This window comes from Molothrus aeneus, chromosome 7, assembly GCF_037042795.1.
Source record: "Molothrus aeneus isolate 106 chromosome 7, BPBGC_Maene_1.0, whole genome shotgun sequence".
Classification (NCBI taxonomy): domain Eukaryota; kingdom Metazoa; phylum Chordata; class Aves; order Passeriformes; family Icteridae; genus Molothrus; species Molothrus aeneus.
The window spans coordinates 15,905,665-15,923,032 of NC_089652.1; the positions used below are offsets into that span (position 1 = coordinate 15,905,665).

The 17,368-nt window shown below is 34.7% G+C and overlaps 1 protein-coding gene across 3 annotated transcripts in view; it reads left to right on the forward strand.

Moving 5' to 3' along the window:
- Window positions 1-17,368, forward strand: part of CCDC141 (coiled-coil domain containing 141) — a 56,661-nt gene that overhangs the window by 5,752 nt on the left and 33,541 nt on the right. For all 3 annotated transcript variants that reach the window (XM_066553847.1, XM_066553849.1, XM_066553848.1), the window contains exons 3-9: window positions 3,230-3,421; window positions 4,541-4,649; window positions 6,374-6,627; window positions 8,825-8,944; window positions 13,463-13,657; window positions 14,234-14,406; window positions 15,214-15,355. In XM_066553847.1, the coding sequence (XP_066409944.1) occupies window positions 3,230-3,421; window positions 4,541-4,649; window positions 6,374-6,627; window positions 8,825-8,944; window positions 13,463-13,657; window positions 14,234-14,406; window positions 15,214-15,355 (1,185 nt within the window). The remainder of the gene's footprint in view (window positions 1-3,229; window positions 3,422-4,540; window positions 4,650-6,373; window positions 6,628-8,824; window positions 8,945-13,462; window positions 13,658-14,233; window positions 14,407-15,213; window positions 15,356-17,368) is intronic.

Here is a 17,368-nt window from a genome sequence, read left to right on the forward strand (position 1 = left end):
AGAAAAGGCAAAAGATAATTTCCCCCTCTCATTCCTTTCTCTTTTAACAGAAGAAAAAGTACTCTAATAATGGACTGTGAACAAATTAATACAAAAGTTATACTATCCAACACAGCTTACATAAAAGACTTTACTGTCTTTGCTGCAATATCAGAGGCAAATGTACCCTGAGAAGGAGTGGGGATAGAGGTGTGGCTGCCCAGCAGCTGCATCACCAGGCAGGGAGCATTCCTGCTGCAGGCCTGGGATTGCATCCACCCAGTATCCCTTCAGTCCATCTGAACCACAGCATTGCTCCCTTTAAGCCACCAGTGCTCTTCTTTTGGTGTGGTAGAATTAGACATATCATAGATATTTAATAGAAAGTGAAACTGGTCTGTGGTTTTCAGAGCAAGGCTTTTTTGGCATGATTTTACTGACAGCAACAGAAGCTGCATGTTTGCATGAGCTCCTTTTTGACTACATGCTAGGCATTCCTTGTATTGTCAAGCCTCATTCCAGCTTCTCAGAGTCCAAGGAGAACTCTACTCTTCTGGTTTTTTGTGTTGACAGGGAATGAAACATGAGATTCCAGAAGTGTTTGAAATAATTTTAAGTCTTTACTGGAAAGCTCTGCTAAGTTCACTCAATTGATAAAAACCTCATTAAAATTCAGGTTTCTGTGAAATATTCTGCTTTCCATAAGTCATCATTTTTTTAATGGAAATACATTTTTCCTCTTAATACTGATTGGATATTAGGGAAAAAAGTTTGACCATGAAAATGAGTTCATTCTAGAACAGGTTGTGCAGAAGTTCTGGAATTTCCATTGTTAGGGATATTTAAGACTTCATGGGCTAAGAAGTCCTTGAGTAACTAGAGCAAGGGGTCAGACAGATGACCTGAAGTGTCCTGTCAAATTATTCCTTGGCTCTGTGTTCATAAAAGGGTTATATTTCAAAGATAAAAAATAGAAAACCAGTAGTATCAGTCTACTTAATTTAAAAATAAAGTATTCACATATGTAGTATATAGAAACTAACATAGTTGAGGATAATTTTTTTGAAAGTTCTCAGTAACTAGTGGCTTTGACAGTTGTGGGAAGCATAGTTCTAAACTCAAGGCACTAATACCTTAATATCACTCTGACCATCTTAGGTATTTCAGCGTTTCTCAAACAAAGAGTAGTTTCCTGTAAAATGTTTCTCTCTTCTTTTTTTTTATTAGTCTGTCTTCCCAAAATGTAACTTTTTCTGTTGCTGAGGAAAGAGACAACATGACAACTCTTGTGATACTATATTAAGTTTTTTACAGGAGCCATTATTTGAAGGCAATAAAATACACACCCGTTTTAAATGAGTGAACCATATTAAATCCAGGCTAGAAACTAAGTTTTAAAAAAAAATTAAATAGAATTCTTTTCTGTATTTGAAAACTTGCATTAATCAGTTCTAAACACTAAAAGACTAGTATACATGAAGAGTTTCATAGGGGTTTTTTGGGTTTTTTTGTAACTTTATGCATGCCACTTTTGCATTTCATTAAATGCAGCATTTTTGGTTTGCTTTAACCTTCTAATTTTCTTTGGCTGGATTTGAATTCAGCTAATAGTAACTGAATTTTAAAAGGTGCAGGAAGCATGACTGATAACCTTTGAAGGATATTACAGTTTTCTCTGTGTCTTAGGGATTAGCTATTCCACACAGCTAGTCAATTATCAGAAAACAGAGCCTACTTGTTGGGGATAAATGGTAATTAACAACCTGTTCAGAAAAAAGGCTTCTGAAAGAAGAAAATCTGCTTCTGGATCCTATACCATTTGTGTAGCATTCATCTTGCATGGTTAGGAAAGATTTAGCATTTGAAATGTCTTTAAAATATGTTTGAGCTGATTTAATATTAGGATAAAAGCATACCTAGTTTTATTTCAAAATATAAAATAGTCAGCTCTTTGAAAACTAGTCTTTGCCAAGAAATTCCACATGGAACTACCTCAGATGTCATCTGGTTTTCTACAGTGTATTCAGAGCAGCTGTGAAAGTGGTCTGATATTTTGGTAAAATTAACCTTGTAGTGACAAGCAGTTTGGATGTAACATTCTGGGAATATTTTACCCCTTTTTTTAATATCAGCATTGTCATGACTATAATGACTTCTCATTAACTGATATTAAGATGTTGAGTTAGTAAGGAGACTATCAATATTTCATATAGTCATTTAATTCCTGTTATACTTGTCACAGAGAGGGTCTAGAATGTTAATAATATCCCATGTTGAATGATTAATGAATGCCACTGCTTTTACTGAATTGGTATGCATGTAACAATTTTATGTCTCATCAAGAAGGAAACATCATAAAGGCTCCTCTTAGAGTTGGTTATCAACTTTTTATCCAGTAGTATATGAATGGCCATTTGAATTGCCTAATAAAAATTTCTTTTCATATTCCATATTCATGTGGTAGCACCTCTAATAACAAAAAAAGTGACATTTCATTAATTCATGCTCATGATAAAACCCAAGATGGGGGTTGGGAAGAACACAGAACAAATGTTAATCAATTTTTCTGGCACACTAAAGATTTGTAACATAAGCTGGAAATGGGCCAGCAGTTATCTTTCCTGTGGTGAGATTAACAAAAGGAATGAAACACAGAAAAATTATTTTGGCAATAGAGCATTATTATTTGGTGGCCAGCTTGAGCAATGCAGCAAGCTGAACTTGAAACATTACGTAACTAAGGTGAGGTTTTGGTTAGTATGTGCTTATGATCAAACCCACTCTTATCTGGATTGCACTGTGGTCATCAGAAACTTATGAGTAAATTGCCTCACAAACTTCTAAAACTTATAATGTCCAGTAATGTAGCATGATGACATATGAAAGAGGAATCAAAATAGCTGCACTGCTACCGCTTCCAGGAGGACAGATCTCTGTTTATGGAGATGTAAAAACATTGGAGTGTAAATATTAGAGATAACATGATAAATTCTCTTAAATCTTATTTGTATTTGAATTTTAGAAAACTATTGCCTCTTAAGTGCAGATGAAATTCAGAAGCTTGCCATAAAACATACAGAAATAGCTACACTCCTCTCACTAGGAACTGGAAATAAAACAGGAGTAGAAGGTTTGTGGCTCCTGTACAGACCCACAGTAAAGATAACCTGATACCGGTATCAGCACAGTGTTTTGGGTTTTGTGTACAGATTTCTTATGTTTGTTTTGTTTTGGTATATTTCCTTCTCAGGCTTTGGAAGACAAGGTATGGGACCTGCTGCAGGAAGCAGACAAGGTTGCAGAGGAGAACAAAGAGAAGAGTCAGGTTTATGATGCCATGGCAAAGACCCTTGGGGATGCATGGGATGCCCTCATCATTATGTTAGAGAAGCGACAGGCACTTTTGGAACTTACTTCAGTGTTCTTTGAAAATGCTCTGGAGGTTTGTATTTAAATCAAATAACTGTTAATTTGAAGCCACCCTCCTCTTACAAGTACTCTGACCACTGTAATTTCAATGTGTTTTATATTGTTCATTGTACTCCTAAAGGTTGAGGCAAACAAGAAAATTAAATTCTTGGGATCCTTCCTTGGGATCCTTCCTTTTCCACCTTTCAGATAGTATAGGATGAGGCAGAACAAAAGGCCATGTAGACTTTAAGAAATATTTTTGTCACAATGTCTCCCAAATTTGTACTTGACAGAAAATGCCAGTAAAACGTGGAACTGGACCAAACCCTAAATATGTATTTCAGTGGCTGTGGACACTCTGCAGAATAGCTTTCACTTCTTATGATTAAAATTATTTGGCATTGAAAGAACTTATTCTCAGGTGCCTTCACTAATGCACACTGATGAATGGTCTCTGAAAGTTTTACACCAAAATATCCATAAGATATTGTAAGTACATAAAGCAAACTTTAGTCTAACTTGACAGTGCTTTATCTGAGACTTTGGGGTACAGATGGACACTAAAAAAATAAAAGCTGTGTGATCCCTGTTTACCCATTTCTTATCCTAATTCAGTGATACACACAGGGAGCCAAAGAAGAGAGGGATTCCATACCCTGCAGGCTTTTGTCCACTCTCTGTAGCCTCATGATCAATGTCCCCACATCCTGGAACTTGAGGAGTTTAATAATTCTCACTGATAATTTTGTTTCTGTAGTATGCCAGTGCCACCTATAAGTTGCAGAAGCAATTACTAACTGCCCTAAGTCCAATTTCAACAATCTACTAATTATTTTGTCCTGATAATGTGTATTATACAAAGAAATTAGATTTGGCATAAGGCTTTGTAGGAAAGATTATTAACTAAGTGGCAAACTGTAATTACAGATTGTGTCAACTAAAATCCTTCAATCAATCAATACTTGAAAGAAAAAACTCAGAAGGTGCATAGAGGCCAGAAAACATCTGTTATCTGGCAGTCACTAAAAATGCCTTTCTCCAAGAATTTACAAATTCTCTTGAACTTTCCCAATAACACAGAGATTATGATGTAGTTATGCAAAACAAAATTACTGTGTGCTTCTCCATATCCTTTGTTTCCTTAATGCAGTTTGCTGTTAAAATTGACCAAGTTGAAGATTTCCTGAATAATGCTCAAGAGTTTGATAATATTGACTCTTTGAGAGAACTTCTTCTGCAACAAGAGCATCATACAAAAGGTACAAATAGAATTCCACTCCTGACAGCATGTGGTTGTGTGCTGATTTTGTGAGGGAATAATTTTATTCTTTCTGTGTGTATTAAAAAAACATCTCATAACAAATACGCAAATATTCTGTTTGGAAAAATATAATAGTGAGATAGATTTTAGCAGACTTGATGAAAGATGTGAAACTCCTGATCTCAAGCTAGCCCTTGCATCTCACCTTCAACAACTTTCCTGGACATACCCTTGCCCATAAAGTTTCTTTCACATGAGTTCTTTTTCTTTATTCAAGCTTTCGTGTGAAGCACCTTCTACTATATTGGGGTACATTCAAATCAAAAAGAGAAAAAAGTTTTTAGAACTAATCTCATTGTGTGGCTACCTTCAGACACCTTTGCAATTCCATATGGTTCTGCATTTTTTATAAGTCTTAAGTCTCTGTCTTTGTAATTTTAATCAAATTTTTAAATTAAACCTGGCAGAATATCAGTCATACTTTAGCTTTCACTAGTGGAGCACTATCTAAAACAGTTTTAGCTACCTTTAACCACAGGTATTCTTCCTGGGAGGCTGAATAGAGAATCAAACTCGGATAACATTAATATGGGTTTTGGGTCTTCCAAATAGATCTTCATGGGAGGAAAGTGCTCACAGCATATCAATTTAAACTTGAAGTATCTGGCAGCAATTTACTGCTGAAAAGACAGACTATAACTGTAAGGATCAGATGAAATTATTTGTCAGACAAAGTCTGCTTTGATGGCAATAAGCCTTCCCTTAGATGGAGGAAAGTGGCTGCAATTTATTGACTTCTTATTCTACCCTAAAATAAAATGAAAATTTTGAAAGCTGATATTGGGCTATTTGATAAAAAACAGTTATTTCTGCAAGAAGAATACTCTCTATTCTCTCCGAAGAAAGGAGGGTGAAAATATAACCCTGACCAAGTATTGACTCTACCAATATCTGATAAGTAGTTTATCATAAATCCTTATCACTCAGGAATTAAAAAAACAAAAACAAAAAATCACAACTGCACTCCAGAATGGAATAAAAAAAATGAAAACTTAGAAATATATTTGTTTACACATTTCTATGTGTGTTCAATTTTGGATGGACCAAAATTAAACATTTCTGATTAACACCACTTTTCTGGAAGGCAAGAAGTAAAATGGACAGACTTGTTGCAGTGAGCTCATGGAAACTAATCTCTCTTGTTAGCCCTTAGGGAACAAAGAACTAGAGGCCTCCCACTCTGCTTCTTCCTTGAGTGTTGTTTGTGAAAAGAGGGGATTTAGGGTGCTTTGCCTCACTAGTTGAATCACTAGTGAAAAACTGCAGAGGGTACTGACCGACATGGGAAGCAGGAAGAAAATTCCACTTCAGTTTACCCACAGGTTTGGAAACCATAAAAAAAACCTCAGTTTTGAGAAAACAATGACACTTCTGGGTTTTGTTTTGATGACTCTCAGTACACCATCATATGTGTGTGCGTATATGTGTTTGTGTATACACCATTGTACCTTTGTAGGTTTACATAAGAGCTGTCCAAATTGAAATATCTTAGCATATATATATCTTCTAAAGTAAGCATTCATGTTCTTGCAATGCATGAAAATACATTGTGCTTGTGTATTCAAATAGATACATTGAAAGATACTTGAGTAATATTTGAAATATGGTACTAGAATCACAAAGCACCCTGGGTTTTCTCCTGATGAAATTCTGTTCTTACAGAACTTCTGGAGAAGTCATTTGCTCTTTTAAACAAAAGCCATGACCTTACTCAATTCATAGAAGAATTCAAATGTGAGGGGCCAAATGCAAATCCAGAGCTGATTCAAGGAGCCCACAGCAGCTGCTTGAAGATTGACAATCTCCTTGAGATGCTACAGGACAGGAGGCGGCAGCTGGACAAATTCCTCAGACATCAGCGCCAAGGGCTGGAGCAGGTTCTGCAAATTTGTTTGTGGCACCAACAGGAGACCCAGGTAACACGAACAATATCAAGGGAAATCTCAGTATAGAAAAACAACCTAGCAACTGTTTTACAGTACAAACAGAAAAGGAGCTTAAATATATTTATTAGGCCTATATTTCTGGGCTACTTCTGTTTGAGGAAATCCTAACTTTTGAATGTTTGACTGATGTCAGTGGGAATTCAGGGGATACAGATAAAGCAGAGTACTGGAGACCTGCTCTGATCAATTGAATCTAAGAGTGGATTTTTGTTCTTCGTGTTGCTTCTGTTTTGCTAGACACAACTGTGTAGTCTAGAAGGATGCACAATTTATGTGTTATTTATCCCTTACTACCAGGTTATGAAGGACTGAAAATGCAATATCTCCCTTTGATCTCTAACTGGAATGTGATGATCTGATAGTCATGATTGTAACATATTTCTTTTTCAGAATTTTCAATGTGTGAAAGCATATTTATTTTACATAGATTCTTTTATGAAAGTGTCATCAGCATATTTTCTGATATCTCTTTCATTAATGAAAATCAAAGGCAGATTGGCCTATTTTATGCATAATTACTTATCTTTGGAAAAGAAATAATTAATCTAGTCAATAATTATTGTAAATGAAAGATAAAATCTGATTCTTGAAAAACAGGAGTGATTTTAGATTTCAACCAATCAAGAAAAAAACCACTGTCTTTTTCAAACAGCTGTGTTCACCTTGTCTCCTTTCCCATACCTTCAGCAAAAACACTGAAAGTGAAATTCTGTGGGTTTCTTCCTTATAAAGCAAGTTAAGAATTCTCACCCATTCCTTCAGAGCTAAGTTAGCACAATGAAATCACTCAGAGTTATTAGCTGTAGTGGAAGCCAACTGATTAAACTCGCAGTAATGGAAAGGAATATTGCCAAGTGGTAAAGGGGTGAACACTTCGCTATAACAGGGTTAAAAAATTACTTCTTCTTCTGCCTAACATTACAGAATTACTGGTTTGTTTTGCTAAACAGATACATGATAAAACCCCCCCAGCCCTAATTTGTAAATAAATTTTTATTTCCCTTTTAACACAGTTTTTATTGTCCACTCCTTTTTTTTTTTTGATGAATCCATTGTAAATATTCTGTGAAAATGTGCTTCCAGGAAACATGTTTCAGTCAGTAAGTACACATCTGGAGGATATACTCCAGAAATGAAGGCTTAGTATTAAAATAATTTCCTTACTTCCCTAGGTCTCTTGGACTCATAATGTGAACATTTTTTATGCGTAACTGAAAATACTTCCGAAGTATTTTAAAGATTTTTTTTCATTTTTGATAATTGCTTAAATTTATTAAAAATAGCATGATTCTACATAAGCAGATAAAACAATAACAACAAAAAATCTCTAGAGGGCTATTAAAATCTGTAGTACCTAGAGTACAGAAATTCTTAGTATGCTGACTATGATCTAAGTATAGTGGTGATTTTCCAGACTGGAAATATTGGAGGAAGTCTTCCTGATACCAATAACTAATTATGGATACTATTTTAAAATGTGGGGCTTCACTCAGGAATACTTGCCATGTGTTGTTTACAAAGAAAGTGAGAGGTACCTATTATGAATCAAGCAGATATAAATGCATGTAATTCTACAGAATTTAGAAGATTTAATTGTATACTGCCTATGTTTGCTGCACATACTTGCTAAAGAAGTTTGTAAGATGTAAAAAAATCTGTAAATCTACATAAGATTATTCTACGCAATAGTATCCCATTATCTTTACTGGGTTTTTCAAGCCAGGGACGGAGAGGTTCTATTTGGTCAGAAGTACTCAAATTTGTAGTATTTATATTTACTATATGCAAGTATTTAATTTACTCTATGTCAAGGGAGAATGTACAATATCTTTATGGTATCAAACCCCACGCATTTATTCTATACATGGCTATACCCTGATTCTTCTTTTACTGTGTTAATTTACAATCTGGTCATACGTGATGAATACATTTTTGTCTGTTTTGTCATATATATCCACTGTGTGCTTACTTTGGTATTAGTCCTTTCCTTCTGCATTTGTTATGACACAAATGTAAGGATTTAAATAGAAGCATTAACATTAGGAATGAACAAGGAAAGGAATGAAAATGTGAGCTTTTTTTTTAATTAAACTGCCTTGTGCATATTTTTAAAAATGGACAATAACTTCTCAAACTTCTCTCTGAGTTCTTTTTTTTATTTAATTAGGTAACATCTTGGTACAAGAAAAACATCAGAGATTACTTTCAGAAGCAAAACTTGGGCTCATCACTATTGGAAAATGAAGAGTTACTTCAGGAGCTTGAAGAAATGGAAGTCAAAGTGAAAGTAAGAAATACCATAATTGCTTTGTGAAGCAACTTTAAAAATGTGTAGCAAACATGAACTTGGGCATTGAACATTCATGTATATGAGTAGACATTTTCTAATGTACATGAGATTTATATCTCTATATGTCTAAATTATTTTAGTAATTTTACTTCTTTTAATGCAAGGCCTCCACGTTCATCAGATTTTTTTTTCATTTAGAATTTTAAAAGCTACCCATAAGTTATAAGAAGAATAATCCTTGATATTGTTTAGTAGGTTTTTCAATTAATGATCAAGTTCCACACTGGTAATTTACATGTAAAATCCTGTGGTGAAAAACAAAGAAAAGGAATCTTATTAGAATTTTAACAAATTTTAATGTTTATAAAAGACAAAACCCCAGCCATTTCTACCATAATTAATTGTCAGTGAACTGAGTACATGATTGGAAGAGGTATTTGTCCATTTATTTCTTGTGATTAAAAGTAATTTAAAATGCTACTTTCATAGTTCTCAGTTTTCCGGAGAACAAATCTGTTACTGCCACTCATAAAAACAAGATGAGATTTTAAAAAATGTTGCTGTAAGAAAAATCTTAGTATGAAACAAATTGCCTATATTGAGAACCTTTTTTAGGTAACTGAATTGTGCCATAATCAGGTAAGTGCTGTTGCTGGGTTAGGACCATTCCCCAGGATATCATTTTCATGCAATTGAATTTGGATAACCCAGATGACCAAGGAGGCCTTTTTCATCCAGAAACTATTCCAATAGAACTAAATGCATTTTAGAAGGTTATTGTGTTGATAGTAAGAGGCTTCTGATTGTTCACAGACCTGTTTCCTTGTAAGCTTTGTAGTTAAATGTCACATGTTTGCCTGTTTGCATAATTAACAGGTGACTGCCTCAAGGCTGTCATGTAAACACAATACAATAATATTTCTGTATTTCTAATGCTTCTCCAAACAGCATGCCAAAAAATACTTTCTTTTTTTAAGGGAAGATGTGCATGTAAAGATAATACTTCTGAACAGACCTTTGACACAAGAAAAACAGATAAACCAGTAAATGAGTACACTGTGGAGTGTTTTCAGAGAGAGAGACACAACAATAGGTGTTCTAAAGCACAGCTGAATTTTAACCAAATAATCATTAATCTTCCCCACATTTCATTTTCACAGGCTATTCTTGTAATTTGCTGTCTGAATTAGAAATTAGGGTGCAAGTGCAGAAAGGGAAACATGCATTTTCATTTTGTATAATAATATTTTTCATGGTGAATTATCTAGGAAATAACTTATAATCATAACAATTATTACCGTTTCACCTAAAACTTCTTCTCCCGGACATTATGTACCCGATCATTCATATAATTTTTTATTAATTGCCTTTTTTAATGAGGCAAATTTAAAATGTTTAGCATTAAATATTTTTGTTACACATCCCTGTGAATTATGATTTAGAGCATCTTATCTTCAAGCTTTCTGCATTTCTTACTACCAGCATGTTCTGGCAGAGGGAAATTAAATTCTTGAAGGGAATATTACTGAGCATGTTGGTTTTGCTTATAACGTGCAGAAGAGTGGCCAGGTTGAAACTGCATGCTTTGAGAAAGCTCTGAGTTATAGCTATTGGTTTTTGCAGCACTGAACTGCAGATGTTAAAAACAGAATAAAGGAGGTACCTGTTCCAAAGCAGTGTAAATAAATCTTTTCAAGTAACGTTTCATATGTGTGCTGTAGCTCAGGGCAAAATGTTTTGTGTAGTAGATATGCAGAGCAAGTTAAATGTTAGAAAAGTGGAAATTTTTTAGAAGTGGAAATTTCCAATGTTTGAACTGTTTCACACACAGTGTTTATTTACATGTATTGTTGTGTTAGGTTGAGCAAGATAAATGGTTTCTTAAATTGTTCAGAGGCCAGCCTAAGAGGGATTTACAGGCCTAGCATCTAATTTATGGGACTGGGCTGAGAAGAGAAAGGAGAATGATGCAATATTATTATTATTTTCTCAAGCTTGTGTCTTATGGTGAATTTCACCTTGCTATGTGGTAAAACCCATAAAAACATTATCACTAGTTCGTAAAATTATCAAGACCAAAAACAAGCCCAAGAAACCATAATGGGGGAAAAAAGCCCTCAACCCTCACAGACTTTAAAAGAATCCTCCTGCTCCCATTCCTGCAGGGACTTTCCCAGCTCCCCCCACCCCAAGATTTGAGAGAAGAGACACATTTAGGAGCTCATGTTCCAATAAGGGTTTGCTGGCACTGGCTACCTGCTTGCTGTTACATTTCTATGCAGTTTGGAGGTGCTTGACATGGTAAAGAAGAGCTGCTAGCACCACTTTGTGGCCAAATAATTTTTAACATATCTCAGCAATTTTCTGGGGGGTGACAGACTTTGAATTATTTTTGCTCTTTCTGCTTGTTGATTTTATCAGCTCACTGTTAAATACACTGCTACAGCCGTTCACTGAACAATGTGAATTGTTCAAAAGACACGTCATATGGTAATGGTCAGAGCAGCCCACAACCCCTTGTGGTTTTATTAGTGCCCACTACTTCTTTTGTAATTTGATTATAATAATATAATATGATTATATTGATAGTTATACTGCAATGTAGTTCCTGAAGGTGAAAGCCTTTTGAATATTCACAAGGATTAAATTATCAATGTGCTGATGTATGCAATGAACCAATGACAGGCAGATTTGGAGCTCAGAAAAAGTTCAGTTGTGGACATTTTTGCATATGAGAGAATGAGGTAATTTATCACACATTCTGAAAAAAATGCATGCTTTTATGTTTAAATGACTTATGTTTTAAATGCTGCTTTATCTAATATGTGGATCATGATCTGAAATCAAATAAATGTGCTTCAAAGTTTTCTAAGCTTAAGCCTAGAACATTACAGTGAAAAAACTTTTATACAGCTTCTCAGGTTTTGATTCAAAGTCCAAAAGTTTTATTGTAAGGACAAGAAAAGTCAATTTATCTCACATAATTGCTTAATAACAAGATAAATTTTTAGATATTTCCGCATTTTTTCCCCCAGACTTGTGCTGAATATATTAGAAGGCAGAAAATCTTCAAGACTTTTAATTAAAGCTACAATATTTTTAATTCATCAGTTTTAACACTCTTGAAAAATACCTGTTTAATCAAAGAACCTTAAAGGACTAATTTTCCTTGCCAGATGGAATAGTGAAAGCAAGTTTTTAAGACTTACTAGTATGAGGAAAAGAATAGTGACGAGCTAAGGAGGCACATTCAACATGTCTTTAATGTGTCAGAGCAATTCACAAGCATCTCCTGGTAAATTGAAAAGTCAATGTAAGAGTAGGCTTTGTGTTCCTTTCAAGGAAAATGAGTAAGAAATATGTTAGTGCTGACTGGCAGATTGTTATGAATTTAGCATGTTGAGGTCTGAAGAACAGAAGAAGCTAACTAAGATTTTTCCACTGATTTTTTATGTCCTGTTGATGGAAAGCCTAAGCTTTTTGTGTGTAGAAACATTTCCTTATAAATAAAAAGCTGAAAATGAAGTTGTCACTAGCTGTTTTATAGAAAATTTAACCAAGTTTGAGGAATGTTTAAACAGGATAGCAAATGACTCTAACCAAATTTAATACCCTCAGAGAATGTGCAAGGTTGTAATATTTGTGGAATGTTTTAAAATATAAATTACTATAATAAATTGGGTTTTTGAGCTGGTGTGAAAACTTAGAGAAGAGCCTTGCCTCAATATAAACAAGGCAGTGTTTAATATCTGCTTTTAGAACACCTAAAAGCTGCTGTTGGGCATCTTGTACCAAACAAATTTATTACTTTTGTTACAATGAAATACTCTTACATGGAATAATTTCACTGTAAGTTGATTCATTTTCTTATGAATTTTTATTTTTATTTTTCTTATCATTTTTATAATTCTCACTGCCACTAGAAAGGTTCATGATCATATAAGAGAATATTTTTTGAGTGGACTTAAGATTTTGTGTGGGAAATCAGGGAAACTGTACAATGGAGAATGCCAAGGATGATGGCACAACCTGCTGTAAGGGGTTTGATTGAAGTGATGACCAGACATCTCTTTTGATTGAAGTGACACTTCATTTGATTGAAGTGATGACCAGACATCTCTTAGCAGAAACTCTCTCACTGCAAGCTGCTATTATCTAGGCAATATTTCAATTTCTTCTTTATTAAAGAGGTGGGCTGAAGGGCTGTTTGCCATGAGAGTGTGGTCTTATCAGGGGGTTTCTTGTCTTTGTTACCCTGACCATTTTCCCAGCAAACACCTTAGTAACTGCTGCTCCTGCCTGTGAAACTGTGTCAGAGAATGTAGAATGCCACTGCTGAAACTCTTATCACTAAAACCATGATTTGCTGGGAAGCCCCTCGTAGCAGAAATGCTGCATTAAATAATGATATCTTTCATGCCTATAATAATACTAATTTTCCAATGCTTATATTATTACTACACAGGATATTATTTTTCTATGTGTAATTGACTAAAGTGGAATTTTTCCCACTAGGAATGGAATTACACTGTGGAACAATTGGAAAGTGAAGCATTTAGGATCTTGCTTTCAGAGGACTATACAGAAAAAGAACATCTAAAACTTTCAAATCAGAAAATCTGTCTGTTGCAAGAAGAAGTGTGCTTCCATATGGAAGAAAGGAAAGCCCTTCTGCAAGAGGCCAATGAGTTTTTTCATGCTGCTGGCAAGGTGGGTAAGAAGCCAAGTGTGTAATAATAACCTGGCAACAAAACTATTAGTGTGCTCTTGAAGACTGGTGGATGTGGGATTGTGCAAACAGTAGGCTAAGCAATTTGAAGTGTAAGATTACAAATCCAATTACCCTTTTCATATGAATTTTTGCCTCAAACTTCTATCTGAAATGGCAAATCTATTCAAAAATGTATTCTCATTTTTATTTCCTTTAAGTATATTGAGTGCTTGTTTTCAAAATAAGGTATTTGGGAAATATTTTTTGCCAAGAATAGGGCTTTAAGATTGTTTTATGGGGACAGCAGAAACAATGCCTACTCTTGCAGTGGTCTCCACAGGAGCTAATTATAATCAATATTATTAACAATCCAACCTTTTTTCCAAAAATCTTTCAGTTAGAAGACTATTCATAAAAGTTTATAATTTAGGGTGTCCAAAGACCAAATGGTCTTGTAATTTTTGTCAGGTTTATTTTTTTGAGATCATTTATAGAAGTTTTAAAAACAGATCATTTCCAAGGATAGTTCCAACAACACAAATATTGATAACATATGCTTTTCTTTTTCTCTTCAGGTACTTGATGGTCTTGAAAGTATTGAGAATTACCATAAAATCTCCATTTCAGAAGGCTTACATTTACCTATATTGACACTGAAGTATAAGGAATTGCAGGAAGCGATTAAAGGTTGTACAGCAACTACCATGCAGAAGGGACGAACTTTAGTTAACAAAGCAGAATCTCACAGGTATTAACATAACTTTCTGATGAAGCTAAAATAATGAAAAAACTTATTTTGAACATATCAGTTTTACAAAAATTCTTATGACGGATATAAATTTGAGTAAGAAACAACTGGAAGGGTGGGGAGAGGGGGTTAATATAAAAACTTCAGTTCTTAATTGTATGAGGTAAACTTCTTTGCAATATAAAGAAGAATGCCTCAAGTATTCAGGTTCTGAATTGTTTCCCTGATATTACGGTTTAAGTTATAATGCAAGCCATTGATTTGTAAGTTGGTGGGGGTTTTTCTCCCATTAAAACAACACCCTTAAGGAGAGATTGACTTAGAATGTATACGACATTCTTTTCTCAGCTACTCTAAAAAACATTGCAATATTTTAAAGTCCAAAGAAAACATTCCTTTTAGAGTAGAACTGGCATGCCATATATTTTCTCTTATAAGCTCTTCCATTTGTCATTTTAGTTTTTAGATAGTATAGCTAGAGTGAAAAGGGAAATGAGCTATTTCTCAGTGAATCAGACTATGTGTCTTGTGAGAATTAATGTATCTGTCTTGTGAACCTACCTTAGGCACTGGTGACAAATTATTTGTTCGGAAATTTCATTACTGGGTTTTACTAATTATCAATTTTATTTTGATTACTTTTAATATTTTTCTTGGTGATTTTTCTTTTAAGGGCAACAGTATAAAATTCATAAGTTACTCATTATACAAATAAACAGAATGAGTATTGGGGTTTTTTAAAATCATAATCATCCTCTATGTGGAGCAAAAAAAGAAATAAATGACAGTTCTACTTTTCTATTTTAGCTCTTGGGTGGCAGGAATTCAGAAAATGATGGAGTATGTTCAAAAAAAAGTTGATCAATTAAACAGTCAATGTCCAGATTATGAAGAATTTACTTTGAAGAAACAACAATGGATTGCCTCACTTGAAGATCATCTGAGTAAGGTACATCATAGATTCATAGAATGGTTTGGGTTGAAAGAGACCTTAAAGAACATCTCATTCCAACTGATCTGCCATGGGCAAGGACACCTTCCTCTAGACCATGTGGCCCAAAGTCCCATCCAGCCTGGCCTTGGATGCTCCTAGGGACAGGGCAGCCACAGCTTCTCTGGGCAATCTGTGCCAGTATCTTAGCACCCTCATAGTGAAGAATTTCTTCCATGTATCCAATCCAGACCTACCTTGTTTCAGTTTTAAGCCATTATCCCTTGTCTGTCACTCCAAGTCACCCTTGAGCTTTCTTATAGGCCCCTTTAGGTACTGCAAGGGTCTCCTATGAAGTCTTCCCAAAGTCTCCTGCTCTCCAGGCTGAGCAACTGCAGTCTCTCAGGCTGTCACCATAGGAGAGGTGCTCTAGCATTCTGATCATCTTTGTGATGGCTATTATCATCACTGTAGCACGTCTTCTTAGTGCATTCACGAACAGTGCATTGTATTTCCATAATTTAGCTATAGTGAATATTGAAGTTGAATCAAATAATAAGAGTTTTAGAGAGAGCACAGTTGTAGTTGGAATGCTGAATGCTGTTATCAACACAAAGGAACAAAAAGCTGTTCTGAAAAAAAATGAGCCATTTCCACAAGAACATTTTACCAGTGATGTTCAATTAAGCATGGATTTGCTTGGATAATGAACTATTAAAATTTGTTCTTTTGGAAAAGAAGCAATCAGTCCTGTGACCCATAAGTAGGTTTCTTATATTGCTTCTGTCTTCTGTTTTATGTGGCTGACGATAAAAATAAAAGTGTGGCAAAAATTGAGGTTTAATAAGCATGGTGACTGAACCACAGCAAATTTTCAGTAAATCTGAAGGAGACTAGATTCTACTCACTATAAGAATTCCTTTTGTTAATTAAGGTATTGATGCATCAAGGACATGACAGCCTTCTTTAAATGGCTGAATGTCATATAGTACTACAGACCTTTTAAATGACTTGTCAGAGATGGAATAGACAAATAGCTCCTAAATAAGTTTCCATGTGTAAATTCAAATACAAAAAGTATAGTCTTTTAGCAAGGTTCATATGAAGGAAACCAAGACCGTAGATGAGAAAACTAAATCGAATTTAATGACTGAATAATTAAGTCTGCAATCTGATATTTTGTATTTGCATGATGTTTATAATGAACCATTATCAATCAAATGTGAATTTAATTTGCTACAAACTGGCCCTCTTCCAGGCCATTTATGTGTGTAGAAATGATATCACTATCATGTTGTGAATCTTAACCTAAAAGTTAAATTATAAAGGCAACTTTTACTTAAAATATAAACCTTAATTTGAACATAAGGTTTCAATGTGCCATTTGTTCTAATCACTTTGTTCCCAGCCTTGCATTAGAGAATATTGTGCCATTGCAGTGAAGAGTGCTTATTGCTATATTGCTACCAAGCAGTACACTTTTAATCCCCACTCTCCAAAGCAAAGTATCCCAAGGAACCTGGTGCCAAATTCAATTGCCCCTCAGCCTCATATAATAAAGTTGGAACCTCAATTAGCAGCCAGTTCTTAAGAAAAATGTTAAATGTAAATTCACATGTCTAATAATAACCTTGCGTGTTGTGTCTGGTGTCATCTGCCTGTGCTCTTCATAATCTGTTTTGTTATTAGAGTGCATACATAATATCTTAGTGACAGTGGAAGGGAATTCTGTACATGTATCTGCACAAAAATAGGTCTCTTGCCCTGTCAGAAAAGCTTTAAATGTACTTTCTGGAAAACCTTGGAACAGAATCAAAGTATTTCTGCCAGGGCTATAATAGCAAGATTATAATGCAGTTGTGCCATATTGAAATCACAAGTCTCAGCTACTTAGGGTAAAGAAAGCACTGTCAGTAAAATGAGAGCAAACAAGAAGGGGTTTTGATTATGCCTGTTGAAGAAATAGTAGAGTTGTCTTCTTTTATGCTGTAATTCCCGTATTTCTCTGAGTATACATGATAATAAAGTACA